Below are 21,428 nucleotides of genomic sequence, written 5' to 3' on the forward strand. Positions count from 1 at the left end.
CCTCCCATTCTACTTTTAAATACTCTAGGAACAACAAGTAGGCCTGCAGAGCGAGAGCGAAGTGCTCTAATAGGGTGATATGGTGCTACAAGGTCATTAAGATAAGATGGGGCCTGATTATTTAAGACCTTGTATGTGAGGACCTTTTAAATTACAGCCCATAACTCTGCATCTGCCAGAAAGACCGGGCGAACAAACATTCACTTTAATGCTCTTGTTTCTGTTTCTGTACAGTAAAACCAAAAACTCCAACAATCAAATCAGTCAATGAACTCGAAGGGAAATTTGAAGTCATGTGGACGTCAAACATGGAGGGATTTATAAACAATGAAATGACTGCTGTGGTGACTTACTATAAAAAAGGAGAAACAGAAAAGGTAGGAACAATGCCACAGTAACTATTTGTTCTGGAGATGTAAACATGGGCAACTGTCAAACTCATTTTTGTTCCTCCATACTAGACATCTGGACCTTTCAAACCAGCCACAGTTGATGGACTAAATTACTATGCAATAAAAGGTCAAGACCTGGATCCCAGTTCAGCATATGTGGTCAGCGTGAAAAGCTTCTTAAGTCTGAGTGGCAAGTTCAGTGACAGTAGCGAAGAGTGGGAATTTCAAACTGGTAAGTATTGTCTTTTTTCAGTTTTAAATTCTGTATTTCTTAACTGTGTTAAGAGGCCCGAATTATATTTCTATTACACATTCAGCTGAAAAATAATGAGTTTTAATATTAACTCTCAAACTAACTTTCATGGAAGCCGCTGTCTCCAGAGAAAAGTGGAGATGAGCTCCTCAGATTGTAACATTAAAGCTGAACTACAATGTCCTGTATTCAAATATAAAAGATCCTTGAATATCTCAAAAGCAAAGCGATGCATACTTTGCTGTGAAGGTTCAGTTTGTTCATTTGAATTTTTCTCCAAAACAACAGAATTACTATGATGTCATGTCCTTCTATTTACGTTCCAGAGAGTGCACGCACATTTGTTATTTGCATTAGTGTTAATATGTACTTTCTCCATGGAGTCAAAAGTTTTCAGTGTCACAGAGAGCAGTATGTTGACTTCTTTTAAATTACAGCCCATAACTCTGCATCTGCCAGAAAGACCGGGCAAACAAATATTCACTTTAATGCTCTTGTTTCTGTTTCTGTACAGTAAAACCAAAAACTCCAACAATCAAATCAGTCAATGAACTCGAAGGGAATTTTGAAGTCATGTGGACGTCAAACATGGAGGGATTTATAAACAATGAAATGACTTCTGTGGTGACTGTAAATAGTCACTGTACTTGTTCTCCAATCTATTATAAAATTCTTGACAAATATCTGTTGTAAATTTCCTCTTCTTAATATTCTTAATATATAATGATCTATTTACCTTAATGTATTTCCATTTCCATGTAGGCCTTAAAGGCAACAATAATGTTCTTTGTCATATACTTTAAATGCTCCAGCTCTATCATCCCCAACCCACCCAAAACTATTTTTAAAATCCTTTCCCCTCTCCCAACAATTTCCTAACACTTTCTTAACAGATTGATTTTTTTATGACCTTTCAAATGTATCCAATAGTTAACCATTAACTGTTGCACAACACAACTGATGTTCCCAACCCTATTAAGAAGGCAAGAAATTCCACAAATGAACCCTAAAGCCACACCTGTAGAGTGAAAACCATTTCGGGTGACTACATCATGAAGCTCGTTGAGAGAAGGCCAAGGGTTTGCAGCACTGCCAACAGAGTAAAAGGTGGCTACATTGAGGAATCTAAAATATAAAACATATTTAAAGTTTTTTTTTCTTTGCTGCATAATTCCATATATCTTTTTTCATATCTCTGATGTCTTCAGTATGTATCTACAATGTAGAAAAAAATAAAAATAATTACATGAAAAGGTATGTCCCAACTTCTGACTGGTAGTGTGTATTCTTTATATATATTTCAGCACCGGACAAATCACAAACCAAAACTGAGCTTCTTTCAATTCCCCTCCTAAATTTGTGGGACCTTTTTTCATATTTTTCAGTCCACACTTTAAAAACATTAATGGAACACATTCACAGTGTAACAACAGATAATATAATATATGAAAAAAGGAGAAAATAACTAAAACTTTTTTTCATTTTTTTACAGGCGCAACCACAGCCTAGCATGATTATGCCACATTGCAACACTTTCTTTCTCAACATTTTCCACCTATTTAAATTTTGAGTGGAAGCTTACAACACATCTTCTGGTCACTTTTTATGCTGTATATGTTACAAGATACAACAAGATATCACACCCTTATTATTTTATACATAAAGTATGCCAATAAAAAATACTTATTTGATATAAGGGTTTTGGAGACAAAAAAATTTGAGCAGCAAGGCTGAGATGGTTTATGCATGTGTAGGGGAGCGATAGTGAAAGGAGGGATATGTTGGACAAAGAATGTAATATGGAGACGAAAAGTGTGGATGATGTGAAGAAGACTCACTAGTATGAGAGGAGTATTCATGCAACAGCAGGAGATGGAGGCAGATGAGCCATTCAGGAGGCAGCCAAAAGAAGAATATTAAATGTCAACGATGGGTTTCTTGTTGATGTGAAACATTTACATCATAGTTCACCATTATCGCTCAAAGCCTCTTAAGCCCAGTCTAGTTCTCCAGGTTGAGTTATCCACACCCATAATACAATCCAACCATCCTTTTCTCTGCAATGTCTACTGACAGGTTTGATGACCCCTGCGGGGAAAGGCTCATCAGTGCCATCTGAGAACTCCTGGGCTCTCTGTTCCCCGATTATATAGCTGTGGTTGGCACATCATTCTGCCTCTCATGCACCTGCCTGCCTGCCACCTCGCCATGCTTCAGCGTACTTTCTTTATGTTGTTTAAGCACTTGTGATATCCATACTCACCTAATACTAAAGGAATATCAACGTGTGTCACACTCACTCTTTCGATGAATCACTGCTTCATGTTTAATGTGAAAGAATCACCTTAAAAAATTTTGCACAGAGGAGCAAAGCAAACACAGACTTGTAGCTTATGATTACTAAATTTCATCTTTCATCAACTGTCAAATTTACAGAATAACTAGCTGTTGTTGTTTCTTGTCTTGTCATGTTTCATGCAGAGCTGTTATGACAGAGGCATCTTTGAAAATTAAGCTGTTTGTGTAGTGTAAAATTACACAAGCTAAGCTAAAATCATAGAAAAAGCATCTGATTTTATTTGAAATAAACAAACCACTTCCTAAAATGTAAATGTTTAGGACGAATACAGTAAGCTTATGCTAATACTTTTTCATAAACATATTGCTTAATCCAGTGTACCGTGAATCATTACAGAAAATGGAAGATGCTCCTCTGTCAAAGTGGTGCCTGCTAACACTTTGTAGTCTAAGATAAATGCAAAATCACAGTTTGCAGGGTTGCTGTCAGGGTCCTGGGTCTGTGACCCGGTGTTTTGATTTTGTATTATTATTTTTTATTAGTCTGTGGTTTCTTCTTGGTTCATGTTTACTAGTGTTTTGGTTTCTGTTTTGTATTTCTAGTTCGTAGGTTTTGGATTCCTTTGCTCCTCATGTCACTCTGGTCCCTGTACTCTGGCTCTCTCTGTTTTGTGTCTCTGAGTCTGTCTGTAAGTTCAGTCTGTCTATTTCCTGTTTTATTTTGAAGGTCCATGTCTGGTGTCACTGTATTCAGTTTTCCGCCATCCCTGTTTCGTCATGTTAATTAGGTTCAGCCGTGTCTCCCTCCTGTTTGCTATTCCTTGTTTCCCTCCGTGTATTTAAAAGTGGGGTTAGGGTTAGGGCACCACACTACCAAAACACTTCTAGTTTAACTCAGGATCAACTCTTGGACAAGAACAGTACAAGACATATTTGGTGTTCAAACAAGGAAACGTCACTTAGAATACATTTAGTTAAAAAAAGAAAGAAAGAAAGGTAGCACAGGTAGCATCATAACATGTCTATTAATATGTTTTTTGGTTGTTGTTTTCTTTTTTCAAATAAAGATCCCATCAAAGCAAAATGTTACATTTTATTTTATGACAGTTGTGAATATATTGATTAAAAGTGTGCAAAATGATGCAGTAGAGCAATACAACTGTAGAACTGCAGATATCTTTTGTATATACTGTACATCTGAAGTTGAAAAGTGTTCCCTTTTAAATGTGATCACAAATTCTTCTCAACATTGCATCTGGTCTAATATATGAATCAGAAAAATAAAACTAAAACTTTTTTCTGTCTGATCCATCTTGGCAAAGTTTAGCACCTACCATTACATCATCAAGTATTTTGTACTCTCGCGCACCAGTGTCTAAACTCCAGGTGGTCCTGATCTAATCCCTATCAACACTGGGATACCGTTCCGCCAAGACGCGCCATCAGAGTCTAACCACTAAATACCTTTATTTAAATTCTGTACATCATGTTCATTTCATTTTAATGATTTCTCCTTATATATATGTGTGTGTGTGTGTGTGTGTGTGTAGAGAGAGAGAGAGAGAGAGAGAGGCAGCCCATCCAATCCAACACACACATAATGTTATGTGTAATGATGACAAATAACTAAGGCAAAAAATATTCAACACAGGAAGAATGAGAGGTGCAAGCAAAAAAAGCATGGGATTTCATGACACCAGCTGAAATCTATCAGTAATTAGAAAGCAATACTCTCACTTAGTACAAATTAAGTTTAGCTGGTTCAGTCCAAACATATAGTCTCTGAAAAGCTTTCTCATTAAACATGGTGAGCGCTCTCACAACCTTCGCAACCCTATTATTGCAAAACAAATGTACATAGCATACAAACAATGGTTACAGAAGAATTTCTAAACTACTGAAGGTTCCAGTAAACATTGTTGGGGCCATAATTCGGAAGTGGTGAGGACATCATTTCACCATAAACCAGCCATGGCCAAGTGATCCCTGCAAGATTTCAGAGATCGAGTGAAATAAATTATCAAAAGATTTGTCAAAAAGTCAAAAGCCACTTGCTGGAGAAAGACCTGGAAGCAGGAAGTACAATGGTTTCAAAGAAAACTATAAGTAATGCACTCAACTGCCATGGCCTGTGTGCACATTCACCACACAAGACTATTGCTAAAGAAAAAGCATGTTGAAGCTTTTTCAAATTTTAAGGAACAACTTTTAGAGAAAAAAAAACGGCTGTGAAATACACTCGTGTATAATCTGGCCAGATGAGACGAAAATTTTACTTTTTGGATCCCCTACTACAAACATTGTTTGGAGGTCAGGCACTGCATATCATGGTGTGAGGCTCTTTTTCAGAGCATCACTGGCATTCTTCATATGACTGAAAGAAGGCTAAATAGAAAAATGTATGGAGACATTCTAGATAAAAATCTGCTGCCATGGACCAGGATGATGAAGATGAAATAAGGGGGGTCCTTTCAGCAATACATTGATCCCAAATACACAGCCGAGGAAACTCTCAATGGGTTTCTGAAAAAGAAAATAAATCTGCTAGAATAGCCCAGCCAATCACCTGACCTGAATCCATCTTAAAATCAGTGGAAAGAAGCGAAGCTCAAAGTTCATCAAAGAGGCCCACAGAACTTCAGAATTTGAAGAGTGTTTGTGTGGAACAACGGGCCACACAAGACACCTCAAAGCTGTCATTACCAACAAAGTTGGTAATATTTTTGTTGAAGTATTAAATAGATTTCATTAAGCGTATTCAATACGGCTGTGTCAGATAATTCATTCCTCTGTGGGGCATAGGCCAACATATGCTATTAGTCACTTTCACTTTTCACAATAAATGCTCTCAATGTGCTAACAGCTGAGAAAAGACAGGAGACATGAGTAGAAACCACACAACACAGTACAGAGGGACGTGTTAACGGGTGCCTGTGATGTGGTAGGAAAAATATCGATGCTTGCTTTAAATGTTTGCTCTAAATCTTCATATGTCCATTTTTTTTATTTGTTATATTTATTTTTTTGTCGGGGGTGTTTGTTTTAATTTCAACCCAATTTCTCACTCTACACAAACACTGGGATTTCAGTAGCTGTTTTAAGTCGACTCGCCGCACCCCGGCTACTGTTGTGGGCTTTATGCGCACGGTTCTGTCTTTCTAAAGAAATGTGAGTAGGACTGACTTCCCCTAATGTGGCGCAATATATCCTTCTATCGCTCCCATAACAGGAAGACTGTGAGACTCGGGCGTAAGCAGCGTTCGCGTACCCAGGATATAGACCGTAGCTGTGTATTTTCCATAGCAGAAAAAATGCACTAGTCATCTTACAATGGATTCAAATAGGTAAACTGAATAACTTGAAGTTGTCTTTCTTACTGAATCCGTCATGTTTGTTGAAAGAAAAGATCTCTCTTTCCCTTTTTCTTTTCCAGACGAGTCTGCAACAGGATCTCTGTTATCTTCCTTCTTTTAGGGCACATCGTGACTGTTCCCTTTGGTATGTAGCTCACAGTAAACGAATTAATTGTTCTATGTGTGAAATCCTAAGGAGCCACAATTTATAATTTATGTTTCGTGCAGGAAATAATCAGACAACTAACTCCAGTCTTGACTGTACCAACGACTTTGACGAGCTGATGTTGTGTCAGCTGGAGCTACAAAACTGCACCGAGTACAGTTTGACTCTCCAGAGTGTAGACGGGTATGACTGAGATGTTTTTGTTTGGTTTTAGTCTAATTTTAATATTAACCTGATGACATTTAAACCAGCTGCGTCACTTTGAGTGGATCCTGCTTTTGTTAATGGCTCTGAACTGTCGACTTAGTGTGCGGAGCAAGGACTGTAACAGCGGGTTCTTTCGGCGGGTTTGTACTTGCTTTGACTCATTATGTGGATGCATATTTGGACTGATATGCGGGAGTATTGTTGCTGGTTGTTTGTTGTGTCCCTGCTTGTTTTAGGGGTGACTGATCCTCACAGAAATGATCCTAACAAACTGAAAGTGAAGCATGTTATAATGCTGAACTAAAGTAAATAAAAGTAAATAAAATGATAAATATTAACATTCACGTGAAGAACATATATATTGTACTTCTTGTTAGTGGATTTTTGTATTTGTACACTTCCTTTGGCCGCTCCCTTATTGACATGGGGTCTCCGCAGCAATGTTATTGGAGCTTTGGTTTTGTTTTGTTTTTCTCGAGATCCGTAAGGGGTTGTCTCCTCCCAGAATAAAACAGCACATTTTTTTGTTTATTAGGCGAAGGTGTAAACCACCACACTATGGAGCCTAACTCTTCCATTTCAACTCCTCTTTTATCTAGTGATCATCTTGGGATTTCAGGGGGAATGCTTTCATTTTCCAGCCGTGATTTTGTGAGACTCAAACACTGGCTTTTCTAAGCTAGAGGAAATAAAAATGTGGGATGGAGGCATTGGGTGAAAATGCTGTACATAAAAACGTAATATTAGCTTAATTAGCACAAGATGTCATAAATATCATTTGTTTTAAACATTTTGTATTATTATTTCCCACAGTAAGAAGAATTGCTTTTTACAACAGTGTGGCACTGGAAAATGTTGTTGCTCCTTCCGACTGATACTTGTGCTTGGAGAAACTCACACAGCAACTATCTGGAAAGATGGCAACGTCACGGAGTCAAAAGTTTTCAGTGTCACAGAGAACAGTATGTTGACTTCTTTAATTCAATTCAATTCAATTTTATTTATATAGCGCCAAATCACAACAAAAGTCGCCTCAAGGCGCTTCATAGATACAGAGAAAACCCAACAATCATATGACCCCCTATGAGCAAGCACTTTGGCGACAGTGGGAAGGAAAAACTCCCTTTTAACAGGAAGAAACCTCCGGCAGAACCAGGCTCAGGGAGGGGCGGGGCCATCTGCTGCGACCGGTTGGGGTGAGAGAAGGAAGACAGGATAAAAGACATGCTGTGGAAGAGAGACAGAGGTTAATAACAGATATGATTCAATGCAGAGAGGTCTATTAACACATAGTGAGTGAGAAAGGTGACTGGAAAGGAAAAACTCAATGCATCATGGGAATCCCCCGGCAGCCTACGTCTATTGCAGCATAACTAAGGGAGGATTCAGGGTCACCTGGTCCAGCCCTAACTATATGCTTTAGCAAAAAGGAAAGTTTTAAGCCTAATCTTAAAAGTAGAGATAGTGTCTGTCTCCCGAATCCAAACTGGAAGCTGGTTCCACAGAAGAGGGGCCTGAAAACTGAAGGCTCTCCCTCCCATTCTACTTTTAAATACTCTAGGAACAACAAGTAGGCCTGCAGAGCGAGAGCGAAGTGCTCTAATAGGGTGATATGGTACTACAAGGTCATTAAGATAAGATGGGGCCTGATTATTTAAGACCTTGTATGTGAGGACCTTTTAAATTACAGCCCATAACTCTGCATCTGCCAGAAAGACCGGGCGAACAAACATTCACTTTAATGCTCTTGTTTCTGTTTCTGTACAGTAAAACCAAAAACTCCAACAATCAAATCAGTCAATGAACTCGAAGGGAAATTTGAAGTCATGTGGACGTCAAACATGGAGGGATTTATAAACAATGAAATGACTGCTGTGGTGACTTACTATAAAAAAGGAGAAACAGAAAAGGTAGGAACAATGCCACAGTAACTATTTGTTCTGGAGATGTAAACATGGGCAACTGTCAAACTCATTTTTGTTCCTCCATACTAGACATCTGGACCTTTCAAACCAGCCACAGTTGATGGACTAAATTACTATGCAATAAAAGGTCAAGACCTGGATCCCAGTTCAGCATATGTGGTCAGCGTGAAAAGCTTCTTAAGTCTGAGTGGCAAGTTCAGTGACAGTAGCAAAGAGTGGGAATTTCAAACTGGTAAGTATTGTCTTTTTTCAGTTGTAAATTCTGTATTTCTTAACCGTGTTAAGAGGCCCGAATTATATTTCTATTACACATTCAGCTGAAAAATAATGAGTTTTAATATTAACTCTCAAACTAACTTTCATGGAAGCCGCTGTCTCCAGAGAAAAGTGGAGATGAGCTCCTCAGATTGTAACATTAAAGCTGAACTACAATGTCCTGTATTCAAATATAAAAGATCCTTGAATATCTCAAAAGCAAAGCGATGCATACTTTGCTGTGAAGGTTCAGTTTGTTCATTTGAATTTTTCTCCAAAACAACAGAATTACTATGATGTCATGTCCTTCTATTTACGTTCCAGAGAGTGCACACACATTTGTTATTTGCATTAGTGTTAATATGTACTTTCTCCAAACACTTTGAATAATGTGGTTATTGCGTTAAACTTCCTGACTTATGTCACAATACAAATTGAACCTGTTCTTCATTATCATGTTTATCCTCTCCCCTGTTTTCATTTTTGCTTGAATTGTTGGTCACAAAGGTTTTGTTTATGCTTTTGGAAATAACAAAAAATACAAAAGCTGATTCATACTTTTGTCTGTATACAGTAGTGTTTGCTCATAGTTGTGTATTTTCTGTACAAATAGAAAAAGCATTAAACTTTTTTCAAACGCCTACCTTCACAGCTCGCTCCCCACACTACCTGCCCGTGGTTATCATCATCTGCCTCAGTATTACTGCCGTCATCTTAAGCGCTGTTATGTGTCGCTGTTATGTCAAGTAGGTTGTGCATATAAAAAGTTTGTTTTTTGTGCCAGTTTCTGCCAGTGCACATTTCTCCTAAATACTAGAACTTTTTAATTTTTTTGTTGATTTATTTTTTTAACGTTTCCTTTTAGGTTTAAAAAAAACTGGTGGGATGTAGTTACCAAACCTCCAAATCCAAGCTTTCTTAATATTTATCCAAGCAAGGAACAGGTGAGACATATTTCACACTAGTTAAAAGCTTCTGACTTCAAATGTTACACTCGTGTATTTTGTTAGTAATAATTGTGGGAAATTTTTATTAATTTTTTTTCATTACTTCTTCATTAGTAGCAATTCATTGGATTTATGTTCTGTCCTTAACCTCCTAAGACCTGAAGTCTTCCACGGCATGCATTTTTAATTTTTCTTTGATATTTGGGCATATTGGGACCCGATGAATGTAAAAACAAAGAATTACCAGATTTTGTTTTTTTTACCTTAAATTTGTTTTTAGGAAAAATAAGAGCCACATATGAAGATATTCATTTAAAATTTTGATAGAACAGTAGCAGCATAATGTCCTAATATAATTTTGTAGAGCAAAATTGAGTATTAACTTAACAACTTAAGTTAATAACAACTTAATTAGTTCACTGAGTATAACATTTACTGACGGCGCCCTGCACCTTATATCGGATAGTACTTCTCACACAATCTGACAGGATTACAGCTGAGCTTGAATTTATGACCTGCGTCATGTTTAACACTGTTCATCCCCTTTGTTTAGGTCTTAAAACCTGAGCCATCCATTACCTCCACTATCTGCATTGAGCCCCTTATACCAGATGACAGTAAACTGGGGTCAGTATTGGCTCTATTCATCAGCATTACAAGATATTTTCTTGAGGATTTTTATCTGGCAGTTTCAGTAATTGTTTCTCTACTCAGGTCGAAGATGTCACTGACAGACACAAGCAGTGGAAGCCTTCAGCAAACCAGTGGGATCAGCACGGGCTCCTCCGATCTCAGTTATGCGAATGCCGAACCCCCTGAGACTATGAACGAAGAACCTCCTATCACTAAAGCTGTTCATGATGTGCTTTCTAAACTTTTCCTGAATATTAGCCCTATATCACCAGTGGCCACCAATCCCCTTACACAATTAATGAATATGCAAAAAAGCGATTTATGCTCAGCTCCTTACAGTCCGTGTAGTGTCCAAGCTAATGACACCAGTTCAGGATCATCTGTATTTGAAAATAAAACCTATTCCCTCCTAATCCCCGTCTCTGAACATCAGGCCATGACGGGCGACTTGGAGGCACAGGAGAAGGCTGAAATGCTTTGTCTCCCCGATTACCATCCCAGTAAGAGCGACATGGAAATTTGTCCTCATCAGCTGCTACCATCTTGTCAAGTTCCTGCTCAGCAAGATTCTGGTTCATTTCTAAGGCAACCAAACATGCCATATCAATCCTACAAAGCAGATTCTGGGACATTTTCGTATGAAGAAGACACCAGCTTGTCCTCTGTCTCTAGTGGGACTAACGCATCTGATTCTTGTGAATTTTCATCCAGAGCTGAGGCAGAGTTTGAGAGCTCTGATGAGGTCATGAGTGGTAAACCAAAGCTAGGTGAAGAGGTCACAATTTGTGATGAAAATCCCTGTTATGGTTGTGTGCCTAAAGGGTCAAACAGCTTTCTTGCAATGGATGATGACTACCAGGCACTTCCAAGTCTGGAGAAGCAACCTGATATTTTGCTTTTAGAGCAAGGAAATGGTGAGTACGAAAAATTATTCAAAAAGACTCCTCAAAGCATCTTAAGTGAAGTCTTTCCAGGTTTTATCCACAATGTCCAGGGCGGGCAGCTCCAAATACCTTTCCCCCCCTTAATGTCTGTTGACCACTCTGTGCCAATAATTACAGATGCTGGCTATCAAGCTGTGTAGCACTGTGACTGTGACCTATGGTTCATTCTTGAACTTGGAAACGGTTTTAAAATTGTAACTCAAGACCCAATTAGTGTCTGTTTTTTGCACTGCATGGGATCTTTACACTGTAAGTCCTGCTTTTACATATAAATGTATACATTTTCAATATAGAGCATCCACAGGTATTCATTCTGAAAACATTTCAACTGTAAATACTTTCTTTCTGAAGTTTTTGATTGAAAATTGTGAAGTGTCCATGAAACTTCCACATAAAATGACTGATATCAGATATCAACCAGTATGCGCCTGTAGCCTTAATATTTTCAGTATTTGTTTTCTACAAAGGAATAGGCTAAACAGCTCCTATCACATCATTTATCTACATTCCACATCTGATATTGAACAAAGTGAATTTTCTTTCTTCTTTTTGTTCAGTTTGGTTTGTGTTGCCGTTTGTTTTTAAATGTCATTCTGCATTTCTTTTTGAAGACAGATTCCTTAAATGCATAAAGGCTGAGATAACTAAGCTGTATCAAATCTGTCTAAAATGTCAACTCGGTAATCCCCTTGAGCCATTTTAGAGTTTTCATTTAAATCTCAGTTTAAAAAGAATAGAAAAGAGAGACAATTTGCCCATTAAGTCTAAACCTTTTAAGTAGGAATTACATTGGAAATGGCTGCACTCTCTGACTAAAACAAGCCGCAACACTTATCTGCCCTTCAGGGCTGCTGTTCAGAGTTATGAAATTACTTCCTCATTGCTCTTCTTTGGAACTGTTGATCTGTTTCCACAGAAGCACACGTCATCGCCTTCAGCATGTTGTAGTTGTCAAAATAAAAACATAGTTACTTTTTAATATATGCAACTGAAAGAAACAACTTTATTCTGTATTTGGGTGATGTGAATCTTAATAATTTTCTGTTGTATAAAAAAGTTCAAATAAATGTGAATACTTCTGAGTTGTGTTTCCTTCAACGAGACAAACAGGTTTGAATGATCCACAACAAGCTTTGTCCGCTGTGTGCTTTGGTACACCAATGAAATTTGGTAATGCATTTTTGAGATTATATCTTATACATAATTGAATTGACCATAATGCAAAATACAATTCAAAAGTATATACCTTAAGTAGGATACATGTTATTTGCTTTTTGGATCCCCATGTAGTAAATATGTGTACTTAAACATGACAGTGGACTAATGTAAACTAGTGTTTATGTGCTACTTAAAATAAAGACATCAAGCATTTATGGTGAGTGAAAGTCACTATATTCTATACTACATAGTGCATATATGTGTGTTCTGTATCCTGTTGCTTCTGTGTGTATGTATATGTGTGTGGCTGTGCTCAGTATTAGTGGTGGGCGCATAGGTTTAAAAGAAATGTTCATGCTTAACTGAACTGTACTGAACATGTACACTAAAAAGTCGAGGCCCTGTTGCAACATGTAAGGGAACGTCACCATTACTACACCATTGCTTGTGCTTCCACCTTGTGGTCTTAACATGAATAGATGCTATCTAGTAACTGTGCTGTGACTTAATAAAGCCAAAATAAAAAATATACTGACACTGACTTTCTGCAGCAGCTGACATATACAAAAATTCACATATCATGCAAACATAATATATATTTACCTTTTCCCCCATGTTTATACAAGTTATTTTAAATTAACTGTAAACAACTGGTTAATAAACCAGCATTTCTGTCTATATTCAACTATTGGAAAAGGATTAAAAAACCCGTACAAGCAGCTTTACAACTCTCCTCCCACCTATAACCGCACTATTCCAATTCAACTCCACTCGAAGCAAATAACATGCAGTATACAATATTTTCTGTAACAGGAAGAGCCTGTGTGGTAGACTATTGGAGGAGGAGCAGGATCGTGTTAACTGTGAGTCTTCTGATTGGAAGAACCAGCCAGGTAGGAAGGGTGTCCCAGCATAACCTGTGATTTAATCTGAGCTCCTAAGAAATTTTCTGTTATTGCTGAAACTCCTGCTTTTGTACTGACCACCTTTTCCACTCACCTGAAGCACAGACTGGAGCATGCAACAACAAGGCCGGCTCAGGCTGAGGCCGTGGCTGGAGGAACAGATTCAGTCTGGGAGGTATCCAGGAGTCAGCTGGCTGGACCAGGTAGATCACCTTCTTCTTACCACCATATCTAGATACACCTACACACATATACAAATACAACTGGGGTTCGGAAAGTTTCCTATAGTTAAAATCACAGTAGGTAAACATAATAAGGCATTTATTCTTATATAATCCTGGGAATAATACAACTAATCACAGTTTGTTTTCTTTTTCATTCAACAGTCAGCACGAATCTTCCAGATCCCATGGAAACATGCCGCTCGCCATGGTTGGAGTATTGAGAGAGATGCTACCCTTTTCCGGAGCTGGGCCATGCATACAGGTAAGAGCAAAACACTGACACTATGTGATTTGTTTCATCTGATTGTTTCTCGGCTCAATTCAGACTGTTTTATTATCCATCTGTTGTACTGATCGCTCTTACTGATCAGAACAAAGTTCTTATGCTACATTTTTTTCACTGCACCCTCGTGTTTCAATACAGAGCAACAAGAACTACAAACAGAAACCACAGGAACATCCCACAAATAACTACCAAAATCAATCCCTGGGCCAGAATCTCAGCGCTTTATTGATATTAGCGTTGAACTATAAAGATATCTATTTGTTTTTACAGTAAATAGTAATAAAAATTATTACAAGTCTGATCAGGGATCTGTTAGGGAGCTGATATGCTCACCTAAAAATATACATCTAACAAAAAGATCAGGATAATTACTTTATTCGCAAAAACAAAAACAACAAAGTCATGGGAATGTTCAACACGGAATGTATTTTTTTAGGGTTACATACTTTAGAGAACAGATACAAAGTTTCTAAATGCTACTTAAATTGCATTGCAATCATTGTTTTAACGACCCTGATGAGATTTGCCTATAGACCGGTTTCTTCTGTTCTAGAAGTGTTTCCAGTGAAGAGCTCCACGGTTGTGTTGCTCAGTCTTTCTAGATCTACCACATTCCTGTTTACTTTCCAGCTAAGTAATGAGAGCTTGACGGCAACTTCAAATAAAACAAGCCTTATCCAATCAAACATAGACATGGTCTCTTTAAGGGTAAATAGTTGGCACTACAAGCTGTTGCAATGGCGTTAGGGATGTCAGTTCAGTTCATGTAAGTCCCTTCTGACGCTCTCCAGTTCCAAACTGAAGCATTCTAATACATGTTATCTTCCCAGATCATTTAACTGATATCTTCTCATGAGTAGTCTGATAACCTTCTTCTAGTAATTTAATACATAACACTGAGTAATTTTCCTCACTCCTTTTAGTGGATCACACAGTTTTCACAATTCACAGAATATAAAACATATATTTTTCATAGTCTTCTATCCCCACATTATTGTTTTGGTCAATGCACAGAGAAACATAAGTGCATGTGCGCATGTGTTAAACATGTTTCCGTCTTGGGAAAGTTGCGATTTATGACTGCATCTGCATCATGGGAAAGCTCCAGTTCACTTGCTGTGAATGCTCAAAGCGATCGAATTGCTGTCAAAGTACAACATTAAGGCTTAAAAAAAACAAGCTCTAAAAAAGAGACAAAACATATTCATGAACTGTCTGTGTAAAAACACGGTGTGAAATAAATACTAAATTGATTTGAACACAAACCATAAAAAGCTACATGGAGTTAATGTCTTAAATAAAAAAAGGTCTTTGACATGACTTGTGGAAACCTTGATGAATGGGAGGTTTCAGTGGCCGCTGCCTGTGCCCCTTTAATTCCTGTTAGCCCTTGTCTGCTGTAAGTGATCCATAGTGGATCTTAAAGCTCCGGTGATTTTATTACTTTAACAGTTCTTTTCAGAAGGCTGGCTGAGAGCCAAGTTAAACTGTTGTGCTAAATTTGAGAAAGGCGACCATAGACTGGATGAAGTCACCTGACAGCAGGGTTAATGATGAATGATGTTAACGATTCACCATTAAGCCTGGTCTGGCACCAGGTGATGGAGAATCTTGGTAACACTTCATTAATGGTGCCCGCAATTAAGGGTTTAGTTCTTTTGTAATTAAATGGAATTTTGAATGCTTAAACATGGGTACACTAGAATAAAGAGGTAACAGATCAAGGTTTTACAAACAAAGAAACAATTTTACTGTGAGTACATTTAAGTACTGCATAAGTATCTCAATTATTTTGTAACTTGTTAATGATTTAGAGAGGAAAAAATGTATTTCCCCCCATCTTACACTTTTTGGGAGTGTCTTGCCTATCTTGCCTAACTTAAAGCTATTTTACAAAAAAGGAGATTTAAATGCTTGTAAGGGATAACAGTCCTTTTCGCATTTCTATTGGTAAAATAAAGAAGCATTTGAAAAACAGACCATCCATGCACATCAACACAATGAATATTAAATAAAGATGTAGCAAAAATAAGGATGTAAAAATCTTCTTTTTCTATGACTATCTTTAAGTATTTGTAGGTAAATATAATTAAAATGTAATCTTAAAAAAAATACATTGAAATTCCAATCCAAACAGTGGACTTACACCCTTAGTGGCATATTGTGGTACAAACATGTGTTAAATGTGTGTAATAACACAATTTGGCAAAGCGGAACTAGGGAACAAGTCAAACATTATGCATACACTGGTTCTGATTTGATTACTTGTTGTTTTTATTGACAGTTGGGCTAGTGTCATTACAAAGAGTTGAAACCAAAGGCTGTGATTTTCAAACTAATCAGTCAACCACTAACTAGTCTCTGAAGATTACCGTGTGGTCCTTTCCTTGGTACTAGTTTAAGGCTTCAGGAATTTTGCAGTGCTTACGTTGATATGTGCTTTGTATTACTTCTTGTTCCCTTTATTCACTTTAATGAGAGGAAACCAAAAAGGGCATAGTGACATAGGTACACTGGTCAAACTACATCAGAATTTCCCTTTAAAAACTTTGTTTTTCTGGCCACAGCTGTGTTTTTCTTCCCCATTTTTACTATACAAAACGTACTTTATTCAGCAATCACATAAATAGAGATTGTTACAGTACACATAAAGTCTATCTATGTACTGACAAGTGACTGAACAGGTTCAGGCAGAAGCAATGCTTATATATGCCTGGCTTACATTTGTTTCACTATAGCTAACCTACCCTAGAAAAGGAAAAGAAAACAACAAATACAAAATAATTCACTCATAACACTAAAAAATATCTTCGTAAATCATTCTTTTGAAACCCAAAAATTAATTGCAGGATTAGTTCACATTTTTACCCCAACAAGATAAATTTAATTGTTCTTATTTCTAGCTTTTTGTACAGTGAAAATATAAATACCTCTCAAATCTTAGACTAAAAAATAATTGTACACAGTCTGAGATGGACTTTGATTTTGCGCAACTTTTTAAAGAACCAAATCGTGAAAGCCCATGCTGTGAGATTTTAGAAACAGTGGATTGGTGGGACCACAGTAACTTGGCTTGTTAATAATTAGTATCTAAAGGTACATTTAAAGGTTGATCCCCACAGTTCCACACAATAAAAAAAATGTTTGAGCATAATGGAGCAATTGCCTATATCGGTTATTGCAGGGCCTTATAGTTTACATCCACTGTTTTATACAAAATTGGTAGCATTTTTTTTCTTTATTGCAGTCAGTGTGTTATTTCCATGTTCTTTTGTCTTCAATCAGAAACCAAGAAACTGCTACATGTACTACAATTTCTGTATCAGACTTGTAGTTCATTTTCCTTGTACTTCCTGTTGATTTACAAAATTTAATAAATTGAGTTTCCTTAATTATAAGACACATCTGACTATATTTTAAGGACTTCACACATTCCAAATTGTGATATTACTGTTAAGTATGTTAATAGGTGCAGCCACACCTTTAACTCTATTTAACAGTATAAAGAGTTTGGCTGTAGCTGCCTTCCATTGTTTTCTGGACTATTTTTCAGCCTCTATAATTACGCACACCCATGAGTATGATTATCTCTAGTAAATCACAAGGAAGGTGTGCCCTAAAGCGTATTCTGTTTTGTTGTCACTCTAACTGGGACCATGATTTTTAAAACAAATATTATGCTGTAACAAAGAAGCTGTGACACTTATAACTGAGGCCATCCATAGCCTAGTAAGGAGGATGTTTACTGAAGTCACTTGTGAAATGAGTAGGATCAGTTTCTCATTGACTTCTTTTCGATTTGGCTACTTGCAACCGGATGAGTTGCCCCCTGTTGGCCATTAGAAATATTGCAGGTTTAGAAGACGTGCTTTTGCTGTGTGCAGCTTTTAAATAAAGTCTGTATTTAAAACTATACACACCGCAGACTTCCCTAGCTACACACACCTGACCACAGTCTTTTTCTGACTTTATCATTAACCTTTCTGTATATGCTTCTTTAGGACGGTACCATCCAGGCAAAGATAAGCCAGATCCAAAGACATGGAAAGCAAATTTCCGCTGTGCCTTGAATTCTCTGCCTGACATCTGTGAGCTGCGAGAGCACAGCAAAAAGAGAGGCAGTAATGCCTACAGAGTCTACAGGATGCTGCCCAGCTCACAAACACAGAAACGCAGAAGAGGTAAGATAGACTTAAAGTGTATTTCCCAACTTTACCTGCAAACACTGGCCTCATGTTTCAGTCCTACTCTCTCTCTCCTCTCAGGGCTGCGGTTATTCGACCGATCCAGAGAAAGACAGACCAGTTTAAGTGAATGCACATCTAATGACATGCACAACACACAGATTTGGCAACCCACAACAACAAGGCCCATTACAGACATACCACAGAAGGTGGAAGCTGTTGCAGAGAACACATTTACCAGCATTCAAAGACAGGGTGAGATGCTTTGTCTTTAAAGTGCTCTGTTGGTGTTTTGGATGTAAGCGACACTTTGAAAAGATTGATGATGGTTCTTGTTGGTATGCAGGGATGTGGGACGCCAAACCAGTGGACCAGGAACAGAGTGAGGCCGTCTTTAAGGTACTATATCTTAAATATGCTAACTAATCAAATGCAAACCAACAGTCTTGGTATTCTTGCAAAAACATGCGGTTTTTCCTCAGGAAACGAAAAATAATTGCTATGTAATTGAACTACATCATATTTGACTTAACCAAGATCAGTTTCCTGGGAATTTCTTTTTGCTGCAGTTTTGATTCTGTATGTGCTGCTCTGTATATCTGTTTGACTAACTTTCAGTGTTTTGTTTCCTGCAGCTGATGGATCACTTAAACAACACTGAGCTCTGGAACCAGACCGGGGAGCAGAGAGGATGGAGAACACACAATCTCTGGAACCACTGGCACTGTATGACGCTTATTTTATTTCTGCAAAGTATTATTAGTCAATAGTTAAATGAAATCTTAAATATGAAAAAACATAACCCTTCTACTTCACGGTACTAAACTGCAGTACAGCATTTTACTGTATGTGGATTTAATGTAAACATTTCCAATTATATTCAGTTTTATTCATATAGCGCCAAATCACAGCAACAGTTAAAGCGCTTTGTATTGTAAGGTAAACCCCCTAGAATAATACAGAGAAGACAGAGAAATGCACTGTAGAAGAGAGTCAGAGATTGATAATAACTAATGATTAAATTAAATTACATCCTGAAATGTTTTAATTTTACTCGGACAGAGTAAATGTAAACATGAACAGGAAGTGTGTTGTACTATATATTTTTGTATAAATATGGATTTTGGGGTGAGTAACACTGAGGGAAAGACTATGAGAATAACAAACAAACACAGCTCTATTAGGTAGATGAACGTTAAGCCTGACAGATCAAATTCAATATATTATGTGTACATGCAACAATCTGTAAAGTGGGATAAAATTAAATGCATTAAAGGTGTGATAACAGCCATGATTGTTGCCATGACTGTGTGTTTATGTGCTATTTTATGCTTCTCAGGTCCTGGAGATGATAACTCATATCCTCTGCACACAGAGAACTGCAGTGATCTATTTGGTCCAAACTACATCAAGGAACTTTCCGACTGGTCCACACATCAGCAACCACTGATGCCATAGCTGTGCACCCAAGAACTCCATCTACCTTCTCTTTGTGTTTACTTTGTGTGTTTTTTCTTTTAAGCTTTCTTGCTAACCTTCATCCGTTTCCCTCTTATTGTTTTTCTGATAAGCTAATTGCAGGAAATAGGAGAAATGCGAGAGGGCAGGGAACATTGCTCTGTCATCCTCTCTGCTGAGCATGCTGGGATGAAGATCCAGTTCCAAGCCAAGCTTTACCTCTGTCAACATTACTTATGTTTAGATTTAGTGCCTAACACTCACAGAAATGACCCCAAGCTCGCAGATCTCATTTCATCGCAGTGCAGGATCAGTTTCTGTTCGCCCGTTTCAGTGAGCTTGACTGGATGTTTAGCCAGTAAATGAAGAACAAAGAATAAACAAAGAACAAAGAATAACAATTTGTAGGTTTGTGTTTGTGAGTGGAGTTCAAATCTCACTTTACCTGCATTCACAGAAAGCTGACCCAATCTACAATACGGTGTATCCTATATCCTTGTCCATTTGTAATATGTGTGCGACTTCTACATTTGTAAATTAATTTTACTACCTTTTGAAAAAAACTTTCCAACATGAAATACAAGTTTGTTTGTTTTTTGTATCTTTTTTAAGGCTATAGATTGTTCAGTGTGTTTTGTGTGTTTTAGTGAATAATACCCATGTTGTTTTTTGTGTATATTATTTGTTTATATATTACATTATATATATAAATAAACCTGCTTTTACAAAATACACAAATTACACAAGGGCATGAACTTGTCAGGATTCTTGACATCCTGTGTGTATATAAAAATGAATGCAAAAAATACTGAATTTTAGTGTGTGATTAAAAAGCTGCCAAGTTTCTACTTTTTGATTTAGTTTTTTCCCCCCCACATTTATTGCACATTGTTTACATCCTGAAATATGTGAGGAGTATGATAACTCATTGTGATTGACAAGCATCCAAAACCCAATCCTGTGATGAATAACAAGGAGCAGATGTTACATTTCTATTTTTTTTAAACATCTGCTTCACCTCATTCCTTGTTGTGTTAGGAGATATGAAACCATGTAACCAATGAATACAGCTTGAATCTCGAAGTTGTAATCTTGAGCACAGCTTTTAAAGTTGTAGCTTTAAATCTTGATTAAGGCTTTAAATCTTTAATCTTGAACACAGCTTTACATGTTGGAATTACTAAGCCAATGTGCCATTTGTAAGAAAACGGGAGCTACTGTGCATTAATTCAACATAAAAACTAAAATTTCTGAAAACAGAGTTATCTAACTGCTATAACTGGCTAAAACCAAAAAACTTCAAACATATGCTTTAACAAATACATTAGTGTTTTTAATTTACACGTCTTTTTAACAGAAGACATTCGGGTCTATCACAGCAGAACAAGCAGAGTGCAAATAACACTTCACAAGAGTGCAATAAAAATACCAGATGTTGATAAAGTGAATCTGCTATCAAGGATTACTATTAGAGACATTGTATAGTTATTTATGGGTTGCCACAGTAGATCATCTACCTTCTTCACAGTCTATCCCTTACATCCTCTTCTGCCACATCAAACCTCTGCATGTCGACCTGTGCTGTTTCTCTGGATCTTCTCTTTGATTCTTTTTTGTACATACTTGTTAGATCCTTTGCCTGTTGTATCTAATATAAACCTTGACTTTCTAACTTTAGCTCCAAACCAAGGTCTCCCTCTCATGTGCTTATTTCTCATCTTGTCAATTCCCTTTTTCCAGTTCAGAATCACAGAGGGATGGAGTCTATCCTAGTTATCGTGGGACCAAATGTGTCATACACTTTGGACAGATTACACATGGAGACAGAATCATCACCTCT

At 37.3% G+C, this 21,428-nt stretch overlaps 2 protein-coding genes across 4 annotated transcripts in view; both read left to right on the top strand.

The window, feature by feature from the left end:
• Positions 1-12,455, top strand: part of LOC102312453 — a 36,074-nt gene extending 23,619 nt beyond the window's left edge. For 2 of the 3 annotated variants that reach the window (XM_042214303.1, XM_042214309.1), the window contains exons 5-13: positions 235-377; positions 462-624; positions 1,160-1,257; positions 8,535-8,579; positions 8,664-8,826; positions 9,502-9,595; positions 9,715-9,793; positions 10,350-10,423; positions 10,511-12,455. In XM_042214303.1, the coding sequence (XP_042070237.1) occupies positions 235-377; positions 462-624; positions 1,160-1,257; positions 8,535-8,579; positions 8,664-8,826; positions 9,502-9,595; positions 9,715-9,793; positions 10,350-10,423; positions 10,511-11,513 (1,862 nt within the window). In that variant the 3' untranslated portion in view covers positions 11,514-12,455. Of the gene's footprint in view, positions 1-234; positions 378-461; positions 625-1,159; positions 1,258-5,865; positions 5,885-6,172; positions 6,288-6,376; positions 6,442-6,524; positions 6,646-7,482; positions 7,632-8,436; positions 8,580-8,663; positions 8,827-9,501; positions 9,596-9,714; positions 9,794-10,349; positions 10,424-10,510 lie in introns of those variants that run through there. The other variant, XM_042214313.1, reaches the window with a different exon arrangement.
• A 129-nt stretch (positions 12,456-12,584) lies between these two features.
• irf1a (interferon regulatory factor 1a) lies at positions 12,585-19,946 on the top strand. The gene is made up of 7 exons (XM_005915017.3): positions 12,585-13,639; positions 13,823-13,922; positions 17,948-18,127; positions 18,212-18,385; positions 18,477-18,529; positions 18,766-18,856; positions 19,470-19,946. Exons 1-7 carry the CDS (start codon positions 13,550-13,552, stop codon positions 19,586-19,588), a joined length of 807 nt encoding a protein of 268 aa, XP_005915079.1. The 5' UTR covers positions 12,585-13,549; the 3' UTR covers positions 19,589-19,946.
• The last annotated feature ends 1,482 nt before the right edge of the window (positions 19,947-21,428 follow it).

Source organism: Haplochromis burtoni, unplaced genomic scaffold (genome assembly GCF_018398535.1).
Source record: "Haplochromis burtoni strain Fernald_Lab_line unplaced genomic scaffold, NCSU_Asbu1 Contig_11, whole genome shotgun sequence".
NCBI lineage: Eukaryota > Metazoa > Chordata > Actinopteri > Cichliformes > Cichlidae > Haplochromis > Haplochromis burtoni.

Excerpts from the sequence above, each read along its gene's own strand:
- irf1a (XM_005915017.3), top strand. The coding sequence starts at position 13,550 with ATGCAACAACAAGGCCGGCTCAGGCTGAGGCCGTGGCTGGAGGAACAG. Across the intron at positions 18,530-18,765 it reads AGAGTGAGGCCGTCTTTAAG|CTGATGGATCACTTAAACAA; the intron begins GTACTATATCTT and ends TGTTTCCTGCAG. Across the intron at positions 18,857-19,469 it reads TCTCTGGAACCACTGGCACT|GTCCTGGAGATGATAACTCA; the intron begins GTATGACGCTTA and ends TATGCTTCTCAG.